At 40.5% G+C, this 26,326-nt stretch overlaps 1 protein-coding gene across 2 annotated transcripts in view; it reads right to left on the bottom strand.

Moving 5' to 3' along the window:
- The window catches only part of RASGRF2 (Ras protein specific guanine nucleotide releasing factor 2), a 253,030-nt gene that overhangs the window by 131,200 nt on the left and 95,504 nt on the right, over positions 1-26,326 (bottom strand). For both annotated transcript variants that reach the window (XM_018050061.1, XM_018050060.1), the window contains exons 5-12: positions 23,676-23,929; positions 18,148-18,227; positions 17,289-17,482; positions 11,511-11,620; positions 10,514-10,632; positions 4,718-4,878; positions 3,716-3,782; positions 3,052-3,188 (exon numbers count right to left, since the gene is read on the bottom strand). In XM_018050061.1, the coding sequence (XP_017905550.1) occupies positions 3,052-3,188; positions 3,716-3,782; positions 4,718-4,878; positions 10,514-10,632; positions 11,511-11,620; positions 17,289-17,482; positions 18,148-18,227; positions 23,676-23,929 (1,122 nt within the window). The remainder of the gene's footprint in view (positions 1-3,051; positions 3,189-3,715; positions 3,783-4,717; positions 4,879-10,513; positions 10,633-11,510; positions 11,621-17,288; positions 17,483-18,147; positions 18,228-23,675; positions 23,930-26,326) is intronic.

The raw sequence follows: 26,326 nt of genomic DNA on the forward strand, positions 1-26,326 counted from the left end.
CTTCTTTGCTGTTCTCTGTGACTCCTCACTCACTCCACAGGCTTCTCCTCATTTCTATCTATACTGATTCCCTGGGTGATCTCAACAGTCTGTGGCCTTAAATATCATCTAAATGGCAGGGTCTCACACATGGACCTCCCTCCAAGCACTGAGTGTCCATACCCCGCTGCTTACTTAACAGCTGCATTGAAATTACTTCCCCCTTTTCCACTTGCCCTCTCAACATTTCCCTTCAGCCACATCTAGTGAAAGTGAAGTGAAGTTGCTCAGTCATGTCTGACTTAGCGACCCCATGGACTGCAGCCTACCAGGCTCCTCCATCCATGGGATTTTCCAGGCAAGAGTACTGGAGTGGGGTGCCACTGCCTTCTCCACCTTCGTGCTATTGCTCAAAATACATTGCCTCCTACTCTAGAGTGCTTGCAATAGCTGTTCCCTCCATCTGGAATGACTTTCCCTTTGTTACATATCTACATGGTATTTCCATCACTCGCCACATTCTTTGTTTACATGTTGTCTTCAAAACGAAATGATCACCTTTTCAAAATTGTACTGACCCACAGCTACCTCCAGTAGCCCAATCCTTCTCAACCTTCCCTATCACCTTCTAACATAAAATATTGTATATTTATTATCTTTACCTTGTTTTCAGTTTCCCCACACTAGACTGTAAGCTACACAAGGTCAGGGAATTGTTGTTCTCTCCTGTCCACGATATATCACAAGCACCAAGATAGTGCCTGGCATATGTTATCACTGCATAAATATATTTGTTGAATGGCTGAAATTTTAAGTATCAAAACCACTTAAGGTTCTACTGAACACAGTAATTTCATATCATGATATCACCGTCACTCAGAAAGGCACAGTTTCCTGTTGTTTCCTTCTCCAATTCAATTGTGCATATAATCTAGTACACTAGTATATTAGCCATAGAAACTTGGAGAAATAGGAAGAAACCGCACACCTAACTCAAGATGTAGTCTACGTGTGTACTCAGTTGCGTCCAACTCTTAGCTACCCCATGGACTATAGTCTGCCACGTTACTCCGACCATGGAATTTTTCAGGTAAGAATACTGGAGTGGGTTGCCATTTCCTGCTAAAATGTAGTCTAAATAGAGAGAATCACTGCTTCTGGGAGGCAAAGTATTAGATCCTTTCTTTAAAGGACTTGGCATAGAATCATTCATACACCTCAAGGGTCTTTTCTCTCTTAGCGATGCCTCACCTGGCCTTCTAAGTAAGATTGCTTAAAGTTTTTATCAGCTCTGAATCTTAGGCACCCCAGTTATATCATAAGGTAGAAACGATAAGAAGCTGGAAAAACATCTTTGTCTACAACTCTAATTCCCCCCATTCTTCCTACTTATCTTGGCTTTACAACACATACACAATTTTGTTGCATTAAGTTGTCTACTTCCCTTTCTTCTCTACTAATCTGTCTGTCTCCTTGAGAGCAGGGATCGTTGCCAAACCCCTGGTACCTACACAGTGCCTGGAAGCACAGGGTGATTGCTCAGTTAACGTTCACAGAATCAATGACTGACTCAGAGTTTCTTAAGGTAAAAGATGCATTCCACAGACTTAATTACAGTATTAATTCATACAGCTTAGAGCTAATGAAAGTATTAGTAAATCACCATAAGTGTGTAATTATGCAAATATACATGATCCCATATTTTTGTTTCTTTGTTAACCAGAAAAGAAGCACCTTGACTTCAGCTGTTTATTCATCATCAAAACAGTCCTGGAAGAAAAGCAGTAAAAATCCGGAATTCCAGTAGAGGACATTTAGAGTGGTAATAAAAGACCTGGATTAGGTTTGAGTCATGAGCCAGCACAGTTGTGTAACTTCGGACAAATGCTTATTAACTTTCTGAACCTCAGTTTTCGTACCTGTGAAATGGGACTACTGTTTCTGTTTACCTTCAGAATATTATTGTTAAGGACAAATGAGATTAAGTCTGGTAAAAACTTCTTTGACATATAAAAATAATTAACTTGCACATTCACATTCTATTTTTGCTTTTCAGTCACTTAGAAAAAAATTAAGGGGTTTTCCTGGGGTCCAGTGGTTAAGACTCTGCCCTCCCAATGTAGAGGGCACAGGTTCAGTCCTTGGTTGGAGACCTAAGATCCTGCATGGCTTATGGCAAGGCCAAAAAAAAAAAAAAAAATTAAAAAATTGCTTTTTAAAAAAGAAAAAAATAACTATCTGAAAAACTATGATATATTTATAGTTCATACTTATATCTAAGGCATATATAAATTACTAACAGCTCTTCAGAAAAGGAAGACAATGGGATCTATAACATATGCCTTTCCTGTTTGCCCCAATCATCTTTTAATCAACAATTCTAAAGATGATTAAGCTTTAACATTTTCCTTCACAGCTTCCCTTTTCACCTAGATTGTTTAATGGAGCCAGAATTAATGTGGAGCTTGGCTTGAAGAATGCCCAAGTCCAATCATCACTAGTTTTGACATTTTTTTCAAATCCTGAACAAATGTAGCAATTCCCTAACCAGGCAGTGCTGTCAAGGAAAGGTAAGCAAATCTGTTCCCTAACTTTTTCTATATAAAATATAGGAACTCATTTTCAGGCCTCATACTACAAGCAGTATCTCTCTTTTTTATTTGATTCCACAGTCCTCGCTAGCTATTTTTACATCTCTCACCATTTTCCTATCTCAGCAACAAATAAGCAAAAAAAAAAAAAAAAAATCTAATGAAGTCACTGGAGAATTTACTACTCACGGGGCAATTTTAACACTCTCCAAACAAACAAACAAAATCACTGTCCAACACAAGTGTATACTGGCTTGTACAAAAATGCCCAGGACGCAAAATACAATGACAACATTTAGGTAAATTAAAAAAAAAAAAACAAACAACAACAAATGATTCAATGCATGAAGACAATGACCACAGCAGCCAGATATAATTTTCTAACAAAAATATATTGACTTAAAACTGCATCCCAAAAGTTTATGCTGTGAAATTTAAAACACAAACAAAACCCAACTTGGGGCCAAAGTCACTTGCTTACCTGACTGATGTCACTTGTCCAGGCAGCTTTTTCCTGGCGGGAAGGTGCTAACAAGACCACAGTGAAAGGGGCAGCATCAGGAGGCTCCACCACTATTTTGAAATCCAAGTGTCCAAACACTTGGCCAGAACCTTTGGCTTCAACACACATAAACCAAACAATCAGATGTGAATACAAAAATATGAGTGATAACTGCTTTCTCAAGGCCCTAGTAATACAACCAATGTGCATTTAAGTCCAGAATCTCCTTTTAATGATACAGTACTTCTCAAGCATGGGGACAGCTTTGTTAAACTCATAAGCAGATGAAAAAGCTGAGATCAATGGGTTACTCAAGACTAGGGTCCTGCTCTTCTTATCAATTCATGGCTTTTTAAAAATTTAAATTACAGAATTCCAACATTCTAATTCAATTACTTTCTTCTCTGCTGCTGCAAAGTCACTATCACGAGACAAATTCAGTAAAATGTAAATTTCCAAAGACGGCTTAACTGGGGTCACAGGTTAAATGGTTCAACAGAATTTTTCATATATAAATGAATTCAGGGAATTTATTCTTAATATCTTTCCTGTCTCCTGAAGCAGCTCTTCTTAGCTATCAACAAATAAAAACCGTAGGACTATTTAATGCTAATATAATTCTAAGTGATAGAATGTGACTTACAGTCATCATCGCTCGCATCAGGCTCCTCGACCAAGGTACATTCTATTAGAGACAGAACTCCACCTGTCTGGAAACAGACCAATTTTTCATTAAGAGGCTGAGAGTCTTGCATAGGTTGGGAAGCTGTGATTTGTAAACCTTATATTCAAACTGCCACAGAAGAAACAGCAAGTCAGTCTTGAAACTAATTTTTCATAGAGCCCAAAATTAAATTAAATGTGTAAAAGTAATTGAACTCATTGAGCTTCATGATTCTTCCCCACCATCTGACTCTCACTCCCAACATCTGTAAAATTTAACGGGTCGGTCTATGGGAGATTATATGGCACCTCAGAGGCCCTGCAGAGTGAATGCAGCGCAGCAAAGGGTAGAACTCTACAACCAGTAAGTGACTTAAGCAGAGAACTCTGCTGTTGTGATGCTGGATAACATTTTCAGGCATTAATAACAGAAGGTACAGATAGGCAAACTTTTCCTGTCAAGGGCCGGCTAGTAAATGGTTTTGCCTTTGCAAGCCATATGATCTCTATCACCACTGCTTAAATTTCCCATTTTAAAAAGCATGAAAACAGCCAGGTACAATAGGAAGGACAAGAGTTGTGGCTGTGTTCCAATAAAACTTTATTATTAAAAAGAGGCAGCAAGCTGTGGGCCGTAGTTTTCTCACTCTTGGTACCGAGTAAGATAAAATCGCATTTAGTGGCTATTACGCAATCAGTACAATGCAGTCATTTGACAAGATTTTTGAGCTCAGTCAACAACTAGTAATTTTGTCCAGGTCATGATTTTAATTGTCCTACTTCATGGCAATTGCACCTAAATTTCTATTACTTTGGATTTAACTGACAACAAAGTAAATGTCAAGGTTGGCAACTGTATATTACCTCACCATGATATTGTAATAATCTATTTTATGACAGCAGGCATGGGAAAGTCATAATTAAATTAACCTCAATGCCTCTTAAGTGCACAGAACATAAATGGAATATGTAAAACCAGTACCTTGAGCAGATGCAGCTTTCCTCCTGAACTTCTTGTACAAATTAAAAAGTGTTTTGTAAACAAGAAGCACTGTCTTTCTCCTTCCTTTTTCAAAGACAATGAACCCAGGCGAACTTTACTAAGTTTCCCTCTCTCAACGGAAGGTACTTGAATAAGAGAACCTGGTGATCACAAAAGTGAAGAACACACAGTAATTAAAATTCTGTCAAGTGAGAGCAGTTCCTGATGCAAAAACACTAGGACCTGTTTCCCAAGATATCAAGGAATTATTTTGATGCACCATTGGAGCAAGCAAATCTCCTGCACTTTGATCAGAAGAAGCAATGCGTTGCTATGCTTCAAGAGTCACACCAATTCTTACTATTTTTGTAGAACACTTTAGATTTGATTATTTATACAGAAGCTGGAAAATAAGTTTAAAACAAAGCCATACTGAATTCAAAGAACGGGACATTTCTGCCTTCTGTCCTTCATAATCTGATCTTTACCAATTTATTTACATAAGAATACGGGACATATTGTATAATTACATATAGTAGTAAAACAACATAATAAAAAGCAAGTCAAATTTGTTTTTCCTAAAGCAATGAAGGTAGATAAATAGCATTAATATAGCCTACTTTGTATTTAAAAACATGATGCACATTTATAATGTACATTTTTAAATGTACATTATAAAAATACACAGATTATACAATTCAACACAATTTAGTGAAGGGCTGTTTTTAAAGGGCAGTTATTTCAGGTTACATTTAAATTATATGTGATAAAAATTCTTTGTGAAATCTACATGGAAAAGAAACCACATTAATTCTATATGCAGAACACTCCTGTGAGGGAAACTATCCTCCATTCAAGAAGCTAAGGACAGATTTTATATCATTTCCCTCTAATTATGACCTCCTGCTCTCCTCAAAAGGAAATTCTAATTTAAATATCGACCAAAAAACACTAAGAAAGATGCTTGCAAATACACTGCCTCTGACTTCTGAAATGCTCTGAGCCAGTACTATTTCTTTTTTTTTATATTTGATTTTACTATTTCTGTAATTCACCACCTACCCCAAATGTAGCTTTACAAAGGCTCCTATCAGCCTCATAAGAATTATTAAATGAATATTCATCACTTAATTATGAACAGTAGTCATCACTAAGAGATGAGACTGTAGGCAACTTTATTTTCCTCTTCATTTCCTAGGTTTCCTGATTGGTTTTTTTTTATTGTGTTTTTGGAATATAAATCTATGATTGTGGGTCACAAAACACTTACATTAACATATGACTATTCCAAACAGTACCTACCTTTACAGAGATCTAAGGATGTGCAGGAGGTAAAAAAAAAAAAAGAAAAAATTTCTATGGGTCCCTGAATGCCACACATTCAGGTGAGTGTTTAAGTGGGCTGCCTGACAAAGGCACAGTCATCATCTATTTGGTGCCTAAAGAATAACACAGAGGTAGTCCTGGGGGAGGGCATGGGACTGGGGAACGGGGGTGGGAAAGGGCTTGGTTCCAGTGATAGGAATGGGTAACAAGGAAGAGAGGTAGGTGGGAGCAAACTGGCAGAGAGCACAGGGAGCAAGTAATCAAATACGAGGAATAAAGGAAAGGTGAAAAAGCAGCAGGCAGAATGCTTAGAGGAGTAAATGAGCAAGTAAAAGCCACAGAAGGATTGTACTCGTGAGAACCACTGGTGGAATCAAAGCCAGAGATCTTCCAGAGGACTTGGGTTATGCTGGCCAGGAGACGGCGGGGGATTCAGCAGCATAAAGACTGAAAGTCAGAAAGGGAATGGATGGGAAGACAGAAAGTTCTAGCTTTGCCATGGGCGGTCATGAGTCATCCAGACAGACGGGTTAGGGCCGAGCGGAAGACTGCAGCAGAGACAGGTGGACAAGTGGGCTTAAGGGTCGTTTTCAGAAAGGATATAACGGAGGCTAAGAAAACTGAATAATAATGTGCTCGTGGGTAAATGCTTCCAGTATTTAATGATTTTGTAAGCTGGAAATTTTAAAATACACTGTTAACTCATGTATTAGTCATTATTGTGAATTTTAGCTTTGAAGTAAAAAACCAAATGTTTCCTTGGCAACTATACACTAATATGCCTAATCTATAACTGCTCATCTTGGATCCAAATAGGAGACTATATGCATTAGGTATGCATAGAAATCTGTACATCTGAATTAGAAGTGAACAATTTCAACACTGGTTTATACAATAATATTGAAAAAGATGTTAAGTGGGTTTTTTTCACATTTCATCTTATGTTTGACATGATGTTTCAACACAACTATGAGACTTGAAGATTCCTTTCTAGTTATTACAAATAAGTGAAATCATTAGTCCTAATGATCCTTTGCATTACCATCATCATCAGTCTATCTAATAACTGGGTTCAACTTATACAAAAACTTGTTTTTCAGTCACTAAATCCCCATGGTGTGGCATTCAAGACCGGCTAATGCCCTTATTCTTATTCCATTCAGTAGTTAAAAAGACTGAAGAGCAATTTCCAGGTTATTGGATTAGGCATTCGAATAGGTATAACTATTTCCAGACCCCATGTTACAATTTCAAAGAACACTGATACATTGAAAGTACATGATTTTGAGTCTGGGAATGATTAAAGTACCAGAAAGTTTCATGTTTCATTCTCAATGCATTTAGCTTTAAATTCGGTCACTCTATTTACTTTTCCTGATTCTCCTTTCTACCAGACAACGATGACTATGTACAATGGATTTTGCACAAAATGCCAACTTACAGTACCTTTATCTTCTAATAAATATTCATATATATTTCATGTTACTGAAAATAGAAACTTATTCCAAAATTTAGATTTTGGTTTTTAAAGTTTATGTCATAATCTCACTGACTCCAGTCATTCTTATGAACATTTAATTTTCACAACAACCCTAAAATACAGGTACTACTATTAACCCCACTTAAAAAGAGGAAGGAGCTTGCTGGTGGCTCAGTGGTAAAGAATCTGCCTGCCAATGCAGGAGGTGCAGGTTCGATCCTTGGATCAGGAAAATCCCCTGGAAAAGAAAATGGCAACCCACTCCAGTATTCCTGCCTAGAAAACCCCATGAACAGAGAAGCCTAGTGGGCCCCAGGCCATGGGGTCACAAAAGAGACGCGACATACTGACTAAACAACAAAGAAAGGAAACTGGGGCTAAAAGAAGTTAAGTAAATTGTCCAATATCACACAGCAAGGAAAGGGAGGAGACAGGATTTGATCTCCATGATGTAGCTAGCTATACTATTATTGCCTCAAACATGTACAACATTTGCTCAAGAAACTTTGAAAAGATTTTGAAAATAAATGACAATGTCAGACCGCTGCTATGACACAGTCCTCTGCATCATACTCATCAACTATCTAGTAATTGGAATCAGTTTATAATAAAATAAGCTATTTCAATCAATAAATTCCCACGGATTGACATTCAAGATTGGCTATCACCCCTATTCAGAGGGGAGCTTTCAGACGATCTTATTTTTTCTAGTCCTCAGAATTAAAATTCATTTTGAGATTGAAAACACACATATATATGCATATAGGTTTGCACTCATGCATTGAAAGTATCTAGTAAAAGTAATAATTGTAGCAACCAAAGCAAAACAACACAAATGTTCCAAATTGACTGTAATTGGATTACTTTCTACTTTCAGATTGAGGCTTGATTTCTTTTTAAACCACCTTTATTGAATAATTCCCAAACAGACTAACCAAACCAAACAACACAGAAAAATACTGCTGAAAGGCAAATCATTAATATCAGTGTCAATACAGCAATAACATCAGATATATTAATAGCTGACAAAAGCTCCTCAAACATATGGTACAGAACAAGCAATAAATAAAATCTAGACGTGAATCAAAGAGAGAGGTGGCTCATGATTGGTTTTTCTGATGCAAGGAAAAAAAAATATGATTTCTTCACTGTATTCAACCTTCCAGCATTTTTCATCATAGATGCTTTTTCCAACTTAGAAATATATTAAACGTTTATGGGTAATAATAATACTCATCAATCCAAAGTCCTTTCAGAAATTGAATACTAGCTATAGAAACTTTTGTTTCCATTTTCACATATTACAAAGCTCAAGTCCTGTAGTAAGTATGTTTTGGTGGACTCCAAACATAAGAAAAATACAAAACAAGACAGCTGACATTCAAAGCTGCAGTTCAACAAGCACTTCAATTTAATCCATTGTCCGTTTTCCAGGTATCTATAATGGAAAGCATTGAACTAGGCAAGAGAGAATTCATAAATAGTGCCCTTCAGAGTTAGAGTAATTGTAAACACGTTGAAGAAGACGAGATGCACACACCAGGAGCAAAGGCGCTTGGAAATGAGGAGGAAGGTACACTCATTCACACTGGAGGGGAGAGGAGGGGAAGATGAGGAAATTTAAAAGGCTCTGATCTGAGCCTAGCAGGACAAAAGGACCTTCCACAGGCACAAGAAACATGGATGAGGGAATCCCTGGTCCCCAGGGGCCTACACATGTAAAGGCACAGAGGCAGACGATACCAGAAAGGCAGGAAGCCAATATGGGGACACAGTCTGTGAAGAGGAATGGAGGGGGAATTAGGAAGGCCTGCTGTTGTCAGCGTTATAGTCCACTATTACTTAAAGAAAAATTAATACTTCAAGTCAAAAATGCGAAAGGTATCATATCCTGAAATATACTTCCAAACTTTAACATATGTGTGACTTCTCTCCTTATAAATAATGGAAAATAGAACAGCATGTGTTAAATTTTTTAAGTGTTGTGTGCAAAAATTAATGTGTGCAGCACAAATAATGTCTTGTTTGATGAGGTAAAAAAAAATGTTTCAGGCAGCACATTTTGGTAGGCACTAGAAATGCAAATATCTTCAATTAATATTGGCACGTTAGAAACAGAAACCACATTAAAGGTTAATTCTAGTTTCAAATGTATATGCCACTCCTCCCCAAGTTCAAAATTATGACTGTGTGCAATATACTGCCTGAAATCGACTCTGTGAGGGCATGTTCCCCTCCCCCAGGACACCTACACACTTGCAAAGAATTTCGAGTGTGGTTTACTTTGTGTAGTTTGTAATACCACGGAGGAATATGCACTGTCATAGCATAGCTTCTCTACAGTTTCCAGCATAAGCATCTTCCACTCTTCAAAGGCTTAATTTACTGGGTGATGCCCCCAAAGCACACCCCTCAAACGTGATACCTTGGCCATCGCCAAAATATGGCAGGGCAAGTTGAGACATTTCATCTAGCAACTGGAGTTACCAACTGAATCAAGTCATATCATGTGGGGCCGATCCGGAAGTGCTGATGAAAAATGGGAACAAGAGGCAGCTGTTTTCACTGCGGACATTGTCCCCTCTCCTATGGGAAAGGGCTTTGAGTGAGGCAAGTTTCTCTCGGGCCTTTGCCTGGATGTCGTCACCACCTGGCACTGCCACTCCAATCGGCCAGACCAATCTGTCCTCCTTGGAGCTGCAGAGAATGTCCGGTCCACTGAGGAGGAGGGTCCAGTCAGAATGCAATTTACTGTCCCACTCGTGCTTTACTATTATTGTGTTGCTGTTTTTCATGGCCCCTGAAAAGAAACAGCACAAAGGTGGGCCTCAACCACAGCCTCGGTCAAGGCCATGGGGACGTCCTGCACGAACAGCATCAATCAAACAGCTAAATCAAGCCTGCTCCACAATGCTTTCCTGGATCTGCCTGTGACAACGTGACAGGTACAGAGACCACTTAGCTGGTGAGTCCGCTGAACAAGGACTTACCTTGGCGGATGAAAGTCTGGCTGGTGTCCAGCAAAATATCACAGCCCTCAACAATCATTCTTTCTATGGCAAGGTTCTTCCTTATGTTTTCGGTGTCGCTCACTTCATCATGCATGACCCTGTCAAATACAATACGGGACCACAATGAGAGATCTTCTGTTATCCCAGTAGGTAAGCAACAGAGCTCCATCTGGAAAGCAAGGGTTTGACCTTGTATCAGTTTAACTGGAGATGTAGGGTAAGTCACACTGGACTTCTAACCTTCATCAAGTCATGACTCAAAGCAAAGCAAGTGGAGTATTCTGGGACTGTTGCTTATAAATGCAACAGGAAAGCAACACATTATTTTATGAACTGCTTCTTTCATTGAAATTAGGATGCCTTTTCTTAAGAGGTGGAGCAAACTAGAGACCTTTATACTATATATACTATTTATATTTGTTCCTTCTAAGTTAAAGGAACATAGCTGTAAAGAAATGCCTGAAACACTGAAAAGTCACTGATCAATCAAAAATATACATTCTCCAACTTCTTACCAAATATGAATATAAAAACGCAACTAACCACCTTCCTATTATAATGAAAGAAACGTGAATCTTTTCAAACTTAAACCAAAATGTGTCTAATCTCAATTATATAAACTTGAATGACATAAAATCATTTTCAAAGATTTTATATATATACAATTATACTTAAAAGTATATATATATACTTTTTTTTTGGTTAAAATGAATGTGCATGCTGATTGAGGACCATCTCAGAAGCTAGCATTTAATGTTCAGGGGAATCTGAGAAGCCGCTTACGTCTTGCTTCTTGTTCCCGTGGACATACACGTTCAGTTCAGTTCAGTCGCATCCAACTCTTCACGATCCCATGGACTGCAGCACGCCAGGCCACCCTGTCCATCACCAACTCCCAGAGTCTACATTAGGTCTTCACAAAAGACTAACAAGCTGCTTTGCCATATCAAGCCTTTATTATAAATTCTTCACATACCTGGATAGTTCCTCTAGTTTGGATTTCGCAAACTCCAGACTTTTCCTCTCCACATGCTCATGGGGTGTATGAGCCAGGAGTTCATGAAGCGTGATGATATACCTGGGGATCTAGAAGCAAACCAAGGCCAGCGTGAGCAGGAGGGCCGGGTGAGTAACACGAGACCTTCTCTACTGTGCCATCACCACTTCTGAAGAGCTCATCTCTACTCTGACACGTCTGACTGTTTTACAAATATATTTTTAAAAATAGTAATTTATTTGGCTGTACTGGGTCCTAGTTGCACATTTGGGATCTAGTTCCCTGACCAGAGATCAAACCCAGGCCCCCTGCATTGGAAGTGCAGAGTCTCAGCCACTGGACCACTCAGTTTGAATATTAGGCTTCAAACCAATGTTTGAAGCCCCACAAACAAATATTTTTTAAAAATACATTTAAAATGAACTATGTTTCAAACCTCACACACACGAAAACTTCACCAAGAACACATGAAGATAATAAGGTACAAAGAAACAACTGTTTTTTTAGATTTTTAATATAATCATATATTTCTCAATCATAATTTTTGAAAACTGGTTCATAGGGGAAAAGATACAGTTATCAGCAAGTCACTTGAGTCTGTATTTTAGATTTGTTTGTCTACAATTTTTTAATTGACCCTATTGCAATGTTCTCTTTAAGAATCAAAACGTGGGAAAAGATATGTTTACCCTTATTACATTCTGATCCTGCTTTACCTCAACTCATCCTTCTAGCAGTAAGCAGTATTGTTTAATTAGATCATTTGTTTACACTTTTATTAATGAACAGACTATCTATCTGAATTCTCTCAAAAGCAGAAACACCACCAACCCTGTGGAGGATTTAATAGAACACAATGAAGAATTAACTCAAGTTAAATATGTTGATTTAACTCAACATGTTTTTTACTGGCTTATAAACAAAAACTTGTTAGAAAGCAGGGGCATTGGGTTTAATTTTAATAAAAACCTGCATGAACAATACCTACCATAATGCTGCCCACTATGGGTCAGATTGAGAGTTTGAGGTTTGCATCCAATCCTCCAGCAAAACATAAGGATCATTTCCCCACTTTACGGACAAGGACACAAGGCATGAAGAGGTTCCATAACTTGCCCAAAGTGGCCTCACAGTCAATGGCAGAGCCAACCGTGAGCCCAGTTCTGACCAGTACACTAGTCTAGTGGGTGTCTCTGCAGGGACTGGGGTCTTACTCAGACTTTGAAAGGACCTCTAAGAATGAAGAAAGTAAAGCAGCTTCCCAAGACTCTGTGGGTAGCTCCTTTCATGCTGACCTGAGGCATTGGCAGCTCTATCTACAAATCTGCTTTTCCTCTCTTGCCTTCACTGGGTCATTTGCTAATATTTACTGCATACCCAGATTACCCATGGGTACAGAGAGCAGTGCCCTAAGCGTAGACATCTATCAGCTGTTCATACTCTAGGATCATGTCCTAGAGACTGTCATCAAGTCAGGGTTTTGGAAGTGTAGTATCCTCAGTTATAGGAGGATGGGTCACAAGAGAACCCTTCCTCTGAAGCCCATGTGAGGAGGCTTTGTGCCTCTCTACCCCATAAACTTCTCACTAAGACAGCTGGTTGGGCCATTCCTCTTGGTAAAGGCTGCTGGGATAAGCATGCTTTCAAATATCCATTTTGTACAATGCCATGACTGATAAAAGTTTGCCTCTAAGTTAGTAGTTCTACAAGAAAATCAAGGCAATCAATAGCTAAGGTACTCAATTTTTCATAACAAGTGGAGGGCAGGAGTGGGAGAGCCTGACTGCTTATAATGTTCTGAAAATCCACAAAACTAAGCTCAGTCAATAGCTTCATGATCCTCCCCCAATCATTAAATCTACTTCAGGAAGCTCTTTGGCTAAGTGTCAAGTGGATGGATTTGAAAGTAACTGGCCCATCTCATTTTCTGGTGGAGAAACAAATAAGCCTGCAACTACCAAAAAGCAGGTGAAGGACTTCTGCAGAGAGAAATGGACAGCGCTGCAAAGAGCTCATCTGACATAGTCAAGAACTGATTATAAATCTCTCCCCTCAAAAGACCTTGGAGCTTCCCAGGTGGTAAAGCAAAAAAAAAAAAAAAAAAACATGCAAATGCAGGAGACATGGGAGATGTAAAAGACAAGGGTTTGATACGTGGGTTGGGCCGGAAAAATCCCCTGGAGTAGGAAATGGCAACCCACTCCACTATTCTTTCCTGGAAAATTCCATGGACAGAGGAACCTGGTGGGCCACAGTCCATGGGGTTGCAAAGAGTCAGATAAGACTGAGCGTGCATGCACGTGCACACACACACACACACACACACACACACACACACACACACACACCCCATGGGGTCACAAAAAGTCAGATACGACTCAGTGCACACACACACACCCCCCAAAACCCAAGGATCACAGTAAGGATTGTCTAGATGAATCATAATTCTTTCAATTATGAAATAATACTTGTCACCTTTAGACACTAATTAGCTTGCTCTTTAGTTACAGTAAATAGGTAAGTAAAGCAGCAAGTGGCTACTTCCTGGAGGACCTCTAACAGCACTGTCCTTGTCAGAAGCAGATTTCATGATTTGCTCATCTATGGACGTATGAGCAGCTGAAGACAATTCAAACAGTACTAGCCAAACCACTGTTTTTGCTAAATAAAAATTAAGTTAATGATTACCGTACTGTCTATAACAAATATCTTGATAACACAAACTTTCTTGTCTGATATTAATAGTCCAATTGAGGATAAATTCACTGCATCATCACTTAAGGATAAATTCACTATAATTCCTCCATGTTTCCATAGCTCAGCATAATTCACTCACAGTAACAACTGACTTACTCAACAAACAGCCCAGAAGAGGTGGAATATAACACTTCTCTAAATATATACAGGCTAAAAGTTTCCATTTACTTCTCTTCCTCCTTTGGCCCCCATATCAACGTTTGCCTCCTTATCTAGACTCGGCAGTGGCCTCTTGGCAGTACGAGCTAAGGTCACCTCTTCCACTCTTGTTCTAAGGAAAAAAGCATCACACCCCAGTTTTATCCCAAGGTGTCCAGCTTACGCTGGAGCAAGGCGGATGTGCAGAAGTACCACTGCTAATACAATTTATGCAGAGGGAAGGAGACCATCTGAGGGAGCAAACGCTTCAGGGCTCCTCAAGGAAAGGACCAAAAGGGAACAAGAAGTATAGAATGAATCCAGCAAGAAAAACCTTCAAGTTTCTAGAAAGGGCAGTTTTCTCCCAAGTGTTTCTACATGGTCTCTCTTAGGAAGAAGGCAGGAGGGAGAACAAGGCATTTGGGCAGCAATTCCAGTGTTTTCTGCTCTTGGTCTGTTCAAAATAGCTACAGAGAAGGAAAACAGTTTTGGAGAAGCAAATAAGAGCAGAATTCAGCGCTCTTTCAATTTGCACATTTCTTGCAGTTGCACCAATTCTGGCTAAATTCTTTAAAGTTTGAGGCTTCTCCCAGTACCCGCTGGTTACCCTAGTCTTAAAGAAACAGACAATCTCAACATCTGACCCTTCAGCTTAATTCTAGGATCTGGAGGGAGGGATCTGAGACTCTTAGAAGGTTAGTTAGTTACCCAGCTCAAATTTCTAGTCTGGTCCCCCAGAGAGCCAAGGCTCTGGGAGATATTTAGAGCTCAACTGTCCCAATTTCAAACTTAAGAAACAGAAATTCAGATTGGTTCAGTTAAGTTTCCCAATGCTACGACTGAAGGAAGAGCAGGACATGCTGCTACTGCTACTGCTAAGCCACTTCAGTCGTGTCCGACTCTGTGAGACCCCATAGACGGCAGCCCACCAGGCTCCCCCGTCCCTGGGATTCTCCAGGCAAGAATACTGGAGTGGGTTGCCATTTCCTTCTCCAATGCATGACAGTGAAAAGTCAAAGTGAAGTTGCTCAGTCGTGTCCAACCCTCAGCGACCCCATGGACTACAGCCTACCAGGCTCCTCTGTCCATGGGATTTTCCAGGCAGGAGTACTGGAGTGGGGTGCCATTGCCTTCTCCTGCAGGACATGCAGGTCTGCTAAGTACTCCCAATCCAATGGTCCCTTTTGGACATTATGGGAATTCATTCCCTGGGATCAATCAAAATGCCAACTTGTTGTTATTGGGCTTAAACTCCAGGAAGAAAAAAGAAGGTTAGAAGAAGACTATCTCAGCATTTTTAAGAAATCCAAAGGCCTTTCCAAGGCCCTACATTCAACTGTTTGGACACCTGACCTAAAATTCAAGTACAGTTCTTGCATCTTAAATCACTGAGAGACTCACAGCAAGGGAAATAATACTTGAAAAGGCATTCGTGGGCTTTCAGGAAGGGAGTGAGGTTCCTCTCTGAATGTTCCATGTATCTTTCACAACCCTACCTTTGTTTATCCACCTGAGTTGAGGGTTGCTAGGCAGACAGGGTTTAGAGAATTTAATCATAACCTAGAGCTAACTGCCAAAGATTCAAATAGAATCTCAGAACATTGAATAAAATTTTGTTTCACAGTAAACAAAATCTCAAATTATAATTTTGTATAAGGTTTTTAAAAAGCATTTTTTTCTTTGTAGTTTCTCTTATGGAATATTTGTTCAGAGAGGCAAAGAGTTAAACAATTCAGTTCCATGGTGAAGAAAAAACACAAGGGCATTACAAAGTTTCACTATACTTAAGTTGTTACACATGCATCCTTTTGGTTTTTTAAAATCTTACTAAACTTCTACAGTGACTTCCAGGATTTCAAGCGCGAGTGACAAACTTTAAGACAAGCAATCACGAACCAGAAGAGCATCTCTCTCGGAGGCGACGGAACGATCAGCTGAGGTCAGAGATACCCATTCAGAGGGACAAAGCCCTCCACAGAAACCATAACACACATGATTAGAAGAGTCGGTTTGCCACATAACAATCTGGAGGGCTGGACTGAAGCCCCACAAATTCCACAACGGGAACACTCAATGCTTTTCCAAAAGAACAAAATCAACACTTTTTAAAAGGACAGGAGATTCAATTCACATTTTGGCCTCTGCAGCTCTCACTAAAGAGTGGTGAAGTCCTAGATACAGGAAAGGATGCAAGTGTACTTGATCCTTGGGGTTGCTCTAACCCCCAAAAGTGGAGGTTGGGACAAGCCCTAGGTTCACTGGAGCAACCTGACTAGGGGCCAGGAGTCCCCAGGCCTGGCCAGGGGCTCTGGCTCCTTCGTCTCCCCACAGCCTCTGTGATGGGGAAGGTCCTCCTTGTGCTCTGCAGAGCTCTAGCCAAGGGCAACTCGGCAGCAACGAGAACAGGGCAGGAAAACAGACACCTTCCCAGCAGTCCTTCCTACCCCCCACCCCACCCCCCGGCCCCAGAACCTTTTATGCAACCAGCCCGCACTGGAACATTTGCACGGCAGCCTATTTCTGTAAACCCAATAATATTTTTAAACACGCTGGAGGAGGAGACTCCGTGGAAGAGGTCTGTGAGGAATCTTTCTGCAGAGAGAAATTTGTGCTGCTTTTCAAAAAAAGAAAAAAATCACTGATTTAATTGTCTCAAAAATGCCTGGTTTTCTTACAAATACTAGACAGACTGGAGAGAATGTGTGGCATAGATTTGTTTATCTCAGGGTCAAGCTCAAGATGACAGAGGAGGTGTCACAACCTCCCACAGGGAACACTTGCACATCTCATGCTGGTCACACTGGGTATCAGTCACATCGAGCTGGAATCAATGACTTATAAGACACATCCTGGGTGACTTACCTGAAACATTGGATATGTCAAGAACGTCTCCAGCATCCTCCCCTCACAGGCAGGGTTGGCTTCATACTGTTTTAAGAGTTTGTCGAAGTCTCTGTTTTGCTTACAGTTGGCGAGCACTTGGAGGCTGTACTGGTGATTACGTACAAATTCTTGATAAATGTTCAGCATGGGGAGCAAGATATCAAACAGATCAGCTGGAAAGAAGAAGCAAACATGGCCGTCTCTCTTGGTGCTCAGTAAATTATCCATGGGACAGGGAGAAACTGCTCACTCTGCAGGAATGGCAGAGAGCAGCTCCCGGCACTAGGCATCAGGCTACACGGCCCAGTGCAGATGCCAGAATGACTGACCTGGTGGAATGCACCCCGAGGCAGAGCCCCACTCTAGTCCCCAAAGAACCTTGATGGGCCATGGGGAAGGGTCAAAAGGGCAGAGTCCCTGTGCCCACAGAAGCTCCCAGGTCATCTGATGCTGCTGCTGCTGCTAAGTCACTTCAGTCGTGTCCGACTCTGTGCGACCCCATAGATGGCAGCCCATCAGGCTCCTCTGTCCCTGGGATTCTCCAGGCAAGAACACTGGAGTGGGTTGCCATTTCCTTCTCCAATGCACGAAAGTTTAAAGTGAAAGGGAAGTCGCTTAGTCGTGCCCGACTCTTAGCGACCCCACGGACTGCAGCCCACCAGGCTCTTCCGTCCATGGGAGTTTCCAGGCAAGAGTACTGGAGTGGGTTGCCAGTGCCTTCTCCTCCCAGGTCATCAGGGAAGTTCAAATAACTTAGGATGAATAACATTGAAACTATTTTACTCTTTATTGCAACCACATTAAGAAAAAATCTTCTCTCTCTAAAGCATGCACTTACCTAAAATTAAAGTAGGCCAGTTGGCTATTCTTGCCTTCAGTCCTTGATGAAATATTTCGTGAAGAAACATGATTGTTTCACTATAAAAAAATGGAAAAAATAATATAATTAAATCACTATAAAGTATCTAGTTTGTTAAAGAAGTTCACTGAATCCTTAAAACCTTAAGTACATGATATACATGTCTCTTGAGGGCCTTGGAACCATACAATCAATAAAGACATGGATTATATCAGCCCCCAGAAAGCAGTTTATCTTTCAACAACCCGAAAACCTCAATGAAAATTCTGAGCTAAGCCTCAAATACTGGAAGACAGTAAGCACCAAATCAATGTCATATAACCCTCTTCATCAACTTATAATACTGATAAAAACAGCTTTCTACTGTTAGGATGTAGCACTTCAGCTGATAATCAGAAAATTAGTTAAGATCCTTCTCTTCAGATTTAATTCTAAATGATAATTCAGCCATCGTTCTCTCTCTTTCACTAAAATGAGTTTTGACAGAGAGGAAGACTTGGCAGACCTCTACCATAACCACTCCTAAAACCCTCATGCCAGAAAGGGAAAGGAATCTTCTGTAACGGATGTAGCCTACATAAATATATTAGAATGAAGACTGCATCAATTAAAGATCCAGATTTCTAGAAGGTTTAAGAAGGGGAGTTATCTAAGTAACATTTGCTTTCTCCTCACTAGAATCAATCTACTGGAACGAACCTTTGAAGGTTTTTCTGAACTAACACGTCGACACAACCAAAAACAGGATTATTCATGTCAGTGACATACTTGGGTTTGTTATAAGTCAAAGTCCACAACAAGAAACATCAATGGGAAATCCTTACTATCTGTGAATGGCCCATGAAACACGATAGATGCTCCTTGTAGACTGTGATTTGTTTTCTTTCACAGAAATTTTAACTAAGCGGTGTTTGTTGTTTTAGGATTTCAACCAAATCTACTTTGGTAGGTATTGTAGATCAGTTCTTCAATCTCCATTCCATTGTCCTTCTAGGTAGAGAGGATGGAGAGCTAAAACTACATTTTCCAGAGTCCCTTGCAGAGAGGGTTCTAGATGTAAATTCAGTCCCACCCATAGATGCACATGGTAAGACATGAAAGGCAGGAGCAGAGGCCACCTTCCTGTTACTGAAAGTCAGTCACGCACATGTGTCTCGGGGGCAATTTCAGTGCCTAGCCTCAGTGGTCTAGTTTCTAGGCACCAGTATGATACAGCCGAGAGGCAGCTGCGGTGGCAATGGCCGAAGCAGTAGTTTTCTAACCTCTGGATTATATCTGTGGTGCTGTGCCCTTGAATTCAGTGGTCCAGGCCTGCTGTCTGACTTGTGCTCCAGCCCTTCCTAAGGATCCTATAAGCAGTGAATTCCTTCCAATCACAGAGGAGGTTCCTCTTTCCTACACTGAAAACTAACTGGCACATCTACCTTCATATTTTGGTATTTAAATAGAAAACAGGTGAAACAATTCTTGGTGACTCCAATATGCACACAAACAACACTCCAATGACCTGGCCTTTCTCGGTTCTTTGAACTTCTTTCTCCAGAGGTCTTGTCTTCCACTGACCTCAGACAACACTCTTTTAATCGTACTCTAAACCATCTCGTTGTCCATAACTGCATCCTCTCCCTTACCTCAGTTTCAGGGCCATTGCTCTGTGACCATCCCCTTACCTCCGAGTTCATTATCTTTAGAAACCTGACTCCCCAGATCCCTTCCCACCATCAGGACCTGAGACCATTGATCCCGCTGCCTTATTACTGACCAAAATCCCCTCACAACATCATTTCCCATTCTCCACGGTTCAGATCTCATGGTTCAGTTATAACCCCTTCCTTGCACACACCTTCAACTCCTTTCTTTTTTCAGTTCATCATATTAGCCTCATACACACTAATACTAGTTAAACTCAACCCTTTGCCCACTCTATACCTGCACTTATGCAGCTGAAGGTGGTTCAGATCAGATCAGTCGCTCAGTCGTGTCTGACTCTTTGCAACCCCATGAATCGCAGCATGCCAGGCCTCCCTGTCCATCACCAACTCCTGGAGTTTACCCAAACTCATGTCCATCGAGTCAGTGATGCCATCTAGCCATCTCATCCTCTGTCGTCCCCTTCTCCTCCTGCCCCCAATCCCTTCCAGCATCAGTCTTTTCCAATGAGTCAACTCTTCGCATGAGGTGGCCAAAGTACTGGAGTTTCAGCTTTAGCATCATTCCTTCCAAAGAACACCCAGGGCTGAACTCCTTCAGAATGGACTGGTTGGATCTCCTTGAAGTCCAAGGGACTCTCAAGAGTCTTCTCCAACACCACCATTAAGAACAACATAAAATCATCCTGAATAGTCTCATTGTAAAGTCATAACCACAAGCCTGATATCTAGCAGCTCTATTCACTTCCCTCATCCTTTCATGCATTGGAGAAGGCAATGGCAACCCACTCCAGTGTTCCTGCCTTGAGAATCCCAGGGACAGGGGAGCCTGGTGGACTGCCGTCTATAGGGTTGCACAGAGTCGGACACGACTGAAGTGACTTAGCAGCAGCAGCAGCAGCATCCATTCACTGCCCTGTTCGCCTTGATTATCATTTCACACCTTTTCCTCTCTTCCCTGACTCCAGCACTTCCCTCTCATCAGCACTGTCACTTGCTATCCTTGATTCCTAACCACATGATGTGTCCAGGTATTATTCCTTCCCTGTCCATGCTCCCACTTAAAGTCAAGCTCTTGACTTGTTCACCACATTCACCACAGAAGTGGTCTGCCTGTGCAAGTACCCTGCTCCAGCAATTCTTCCCTCTCTTTCCCATATCCCATCTAAACACATGCACACACACACAACTTTGTATTTCTTTATTTACCTCCAGGTACCACTCTGTTTCTCTGATCCTCTTTATAGCAACCCTCCTTGAAGTAGTTTTCTATACCAACTCTTTCTAATTCCAATTCCCCTTCTCACCAAATCAGGTTTTGGTCCCTCATCAAAATTGCCAATAAGCTCCAAGTCGTTAAACCCCCAGTCAGCTCTCAGTTATTGTTTTATCTGACCTTTTGACATAGTTGCTTGTTCCTGCCTGCACTGGTTTCCAGGACAACCCATCTCCTGTTTTATATCCTACAACCCTAGCAGATCCTCTTCATTATAATTTTTTGAAGGGGTACAGCTGCTTTAAAATGTGGTGTTAATTTCTGCTGCACACAAGTGAATCAGCTATATGTATACATACATCCCCTTCCTCTTGAACTTCCATCCCACTACCCCAATCCCATCCATCTAGGTCAACACAGAGCACTAAGCTGAGCTCCCTGCTCTATGCAGTAGGCTCCTACTAGCTTTCTGCTTTACACAGGGCAGTGCACACATGTCAGTCCTAATCTTCCAGTTCATCCTGCCTTCCCCGCCCTGCTGTGGCTCTTCATACTCCTAACCTCTAAATGCTGAAATATCCCAGGGCTCAGTCCTTGGTCCTCTTCTCTCATTCATTTGTACTCACTCCCTTGGTAATCACATTCAGACAAACAACTTTAAACACTATTCATATGCTATTAGACTCCAAAATTTATACCTCCAGCCCTGAACTCCAGACTAACATTCAACCCTGCTCACTTGATCTGGCTAACAGCATCTCAGTCTCGAGAAGTTCGAGATAAAAACTCTTGGTCTTTTCTCATAAACTTTCTTATGTCAATCTTCCCCATTTAATAAATAGCAGCTCCATCTGTCTAGTTAGTCAGGCCCAAAACCCTGGACTTTCCTTCAAAATCCACTTCAAACTCATCAGCAAATCTTATTGGCTCTACGTTAATAACACACCCAGAATTTAATCACTTATCACTACCTCCATCATCTCTTGCCTAGATTACTGCACTAGCCCCACTAATAGGCCTCCCTGCTACAGTCACCTCTCACCTGGTTTATTGAAATAGCCACAAAACTGATCTGCCCACAGTCTATACTCAAAAGAGAAAACCGGGGTGAACTTTTAAAACCTAATCACGTCACGGTACGCTTCTCCTTAAAACCCCACCAATCTCTCCCCATCTCATTTAGAGTAAAAGAAAACACCTTTACAACGCCTTAACTGTCACCACTCTGACATCCCCCTTCATCTGCACTGACACTGGCAGTCCTCAAACAAGCAAGCCCGGCATGCTCCAGCCCCAGGCCTCTGCACAGGGCATCTCCCCCGTGTGCATCTCTCTCCCTTCAGGCAGCCACACGGCTTGCCTTCTCCTCAACTGCAGTCTCTGCTCAAATGTTAACATACTGCTGAGGTCTTTCTAAAAACTGGCTATAGAAAACCGACGGGACGTTTTCAAAATGTAATACCATGTAGCAATCTTTTAAAAAATAGAATACTATTTTTATATATCAAATACGAAAAGATGTCCAGGATATACTGTTAAATTTATTACGTACCTGTAAACAGCAGGCACGTGTTAAAGTACTTGCCTTTTGTGTTAGAAGGGGGGAAATAAGATTATATTCAAATTTGATTGACCTACATCAAGAAACACTGTAAGGATATATAGAAAACTAATGAAAACAGTTACAGATAGCAAGCGAGGAAAATGCGGTGGGGAGAGACAGAGTTCAAAGCTGTTTGATGTTCTCATGTTGTTTTAATTTTTTTAACCATGTAAATGCATGGTTAAATGCAGGTTTTTGTCTACTTAAAAAGCAAATAAATAACTAAAATGGTAAGTAAAATAGAATACTGGAGTGGGCCGCCACGCCCTCCTCCAGGGAATCTTTCCAACCCAGGGATTGAACACGGGTCTCTTATGTCTCCTGCATTAGTAGGTGGGTTCTTTACAACTAGTACCACCTGGGAAGCCGAAGCAGCACTCAGAAACAAATAAATAACTAAAATGTTAAGTAAAGTACCCTAGCAGTCCCCTTTCTCCCTTCTCCCCTTTGTTTCTTTACTTCTTCCACAGCACTAATCACAATATAAAATACTGCATCTTTCACTTATTCACTATTCATCGTCTATATTCCCACATCAGAATTTAAGTTCTATGAAGGCAGGGACCTTCTGCTTTGTTCACTGATGAATCCTCAGCAGTAAACGCACTACAAATATTTATTGAGCAAATAAATTTACTAGAGATCCTCAGGCCCTCTGTTAATTTTTGTTCTTCCTAAAGTACTTCTAGGTAAGTTACATGTGAAGACCTATTAATCACTTCCATTTCCCTCAGGTTATGAAGGAGATAATTTTCCCCAACACACACACACACAATGATAAGATGTCAGAGGGGTAACAGTAGGTAACGCCATGTCAAATGGAAAAAAAAAAAAAAGACAGAAATAACTAGATGCCAATATACAAGATAAAAATAAGAAAACATGGGCCAACAATGAAACACCAATGACAGCTTTCTTATTTTCAATATCATAAGCTCACACAGGTGAATTTATACCTCTTCTTTTACGAGTGAAGTAAAACTTCCTTTAAACACTATGGATAGATTTTTCACACAACTTTTACTTATCCAAGACAAACCTGTTGAGAAAAATACTGCTGACGTCGTCGTGGCTGATGGGGGGCTTCTTGGAGCTGGCCGCCATGCGCAGGGGCCGCAGGAAACCGTTGACCAGGATGTAGAGCTGGTGGACGTACTCCGACTCAGCCTCGACCATGGTGAACACGATCTGGTTTCTCTTCCTCATGCTTTCGGCGTGAGGCGAACAAATGTAATCCTGCACGATGGTCTTCCATTTCCTTCTACATAACCACCCTCGCATGAAGCTCTGAACCTACAGAACAGCGGCAGCGAAACAGAAGTGAATCTCAGGGCGGGGCGGGGCAGGCTTCTTAAGCTGGTCGGCAGGGTGTCCCTCCTGCGCCGCGTGTATCGTGCTCCTTCACTGGAGCACTGGTGGGCCCCCCACAGAATAAAGAGTGTCAGGTCTGGGCCAGATAGCAGCAAAAAAAAAAAAAGATGATTTTTAAAACAATATTTTCCTTCAGCTTTACTAGTTTCTCCAATAGCTTAAGCTGTTTAGGCCTCCCTAGAAGGACATCAGTGGAGAAGGCAATGGCACCCCACTCCAGTACTCTTGCCTGGCAAATCCCATGGACAGAGGAGCCTGGTAGGCTGCTGTCCATGGGGTCGCTAAGAGTCGGACACGACTGAGCGACTTCCCTTTCACTTTTAACTTTTCATGCACTGGAGAAGGAAATGGCAACCCACTCCAGTATTCTTGCCTGGAGAATCCCAGGGACAGAGGAGCCTAGAGGGCTGCTGTCTGTGGGGTCACACAGAGTCGGACACGACTGAAGCGACTTAGCAGCAGCAGCAGCAGCAGGACATCAGAATATAATAATATTACATCTTTAGTTGTTAACATTTCAAGAAAGGAATAAATTGAAGGTTTATTCTTTAACAACATACAGTCAGGTATTAACATTTTTTAATTGTGGTTAAAAAAAAAACACATGCATAACATAAAACTTACTGTCTTAACCATTTTTAAGTGTATAGTTCAGAAGTGTTAAGTATAATCACATTGTTGCACATACAGATCTCCAGAACATTTTCATCTTATGAAACTCAAACTCTATAATTGTTAAACAACTCTCCATTTCCCCCCTCCCTCAGCCCCTTGTAATTCCCATTCTACTCCCTGTTTTTATGAATTTAACTACTTTGGATAACTTATGTAAGGGGCATCATTCAATATCTGTCTTTTTGTAACAGGTTTATTTCACTTAGTATAATGGCCGCAAGGTTCATCTGTGTTGTAGCATGTGTCAGGATTTCCTTTCTTTTTAAGGCTGAATAATATTCCACTCTGTATATGTATGTATATATAGATAGATAACATTTTGTTTTTCCATTTATCTGTTGATGAACATTTGGGGTGCTTTCACCTCTCGGCTATTACATATAATGCCGCAATGGATACAGGACTGCAAGTATCTCTTCAAAATTCTGCTTTCAATTATTTTGGATAAATATTCAGAAGTGGGATTGCTGGTAGTTCTATTTTTAAATTTTTGAGGAACCACCATACTGTCTTCCATAGCAGTTGAGCCATTTTACAATCTCACCAACAGAGCACAAGGGTTCCAATTTCTTCATATCATCAACAATACTTGTTATTTGGGTGTTTTGGTTTGTTTTTTTTTTTATAGTAGTCATCCTAATGGGTGTGTGATAATATTATACTGCAGTTTTGATTGTACTTCCCTGATGCTTGGTGATGTTGATCATCTTTTCAAGTGTTAGGGATTTCTCTAAAGAATCATCTTTGAAAGAAATGTGTAGCATCTTTGGAGAAATGTCTACTCAAGTCCTTTGCCTATTTTAAAATTGGGTTTGATCTTTTGTAATGGCTATTTGAGTCTTTTTTTTTTAAGCTTAAAAAAATAGTGTTAGACATCAGCTCATCTGACCTCTTCTTTTTACAGATGAGTAAACTAAATTTCTTGGTTAAGTCACACAGGAAATCTGCAACCAGGCTTGCCCTTCTTTTACCTGCTTTTTGTTAACTATAAGGACTCTCTTTCTCAGCCACATGGGCAAAACCACACACTAAAAATTCACAATGGTGTTATCTTGTGGGGAAAAAGGAAATAAAAATTAAAATCAATGTTGTAGGAAGATGGAAGCCCCTAAAACTGATATGAATCCCCAAGATATGATTTGAAAAATAACAGGCCAACTGGACAAAGTGTGCTAGGCTTTGCATTTCAGCCATCAAATATTTACTGAGCATCTTTTAAATGCCCAGGTAAATGCTGAGTGCTAAACAGAGAGGTATATGTCATATCCTGAACCCAAAGGCTCTGCCACTTAACCTACTGGGTGACCTTGAACTCTGGGCTCCATTTCCTTATCTACAAAATAACTGACCCAAAAATGTGAGGTCTTTTCTAAATATAAGAAAAATTGTATGATAATTTATTAGTATTTGTTATATCTAAGCAGTAGATTAAGCAACAAAGCAGGTTGCAAAGTCATATATAATTGAAAGCAATAAATTACTATCAAGTCATTTTTAGTATCATTGTTTTCTTCTTAACAGATTATTTTCCTTTTTTTCATACTATTTCACCCATATGGTCTCAAATATCATGCAATTAAACAACTATTCTTCTTTTGCAATATTTAAAACTGTCTCATTTACCAACTGATGTCAGCACACTAT

The sequence above is a fragment of the Capra hircus genome, chromosome 7 (assembly GCF_001704415.2).
Source record: "Capra hircus breed San Clemente chromosome 7, ASM170441v1, whole genome shotgun sequence".
Taxonomy (NCBI): domain Eukaryota; kingdom Metazoa; phylum Chordata; class Mammalia; order Artiodactyla; family Bovidae; genus Capra; species Capra hircus.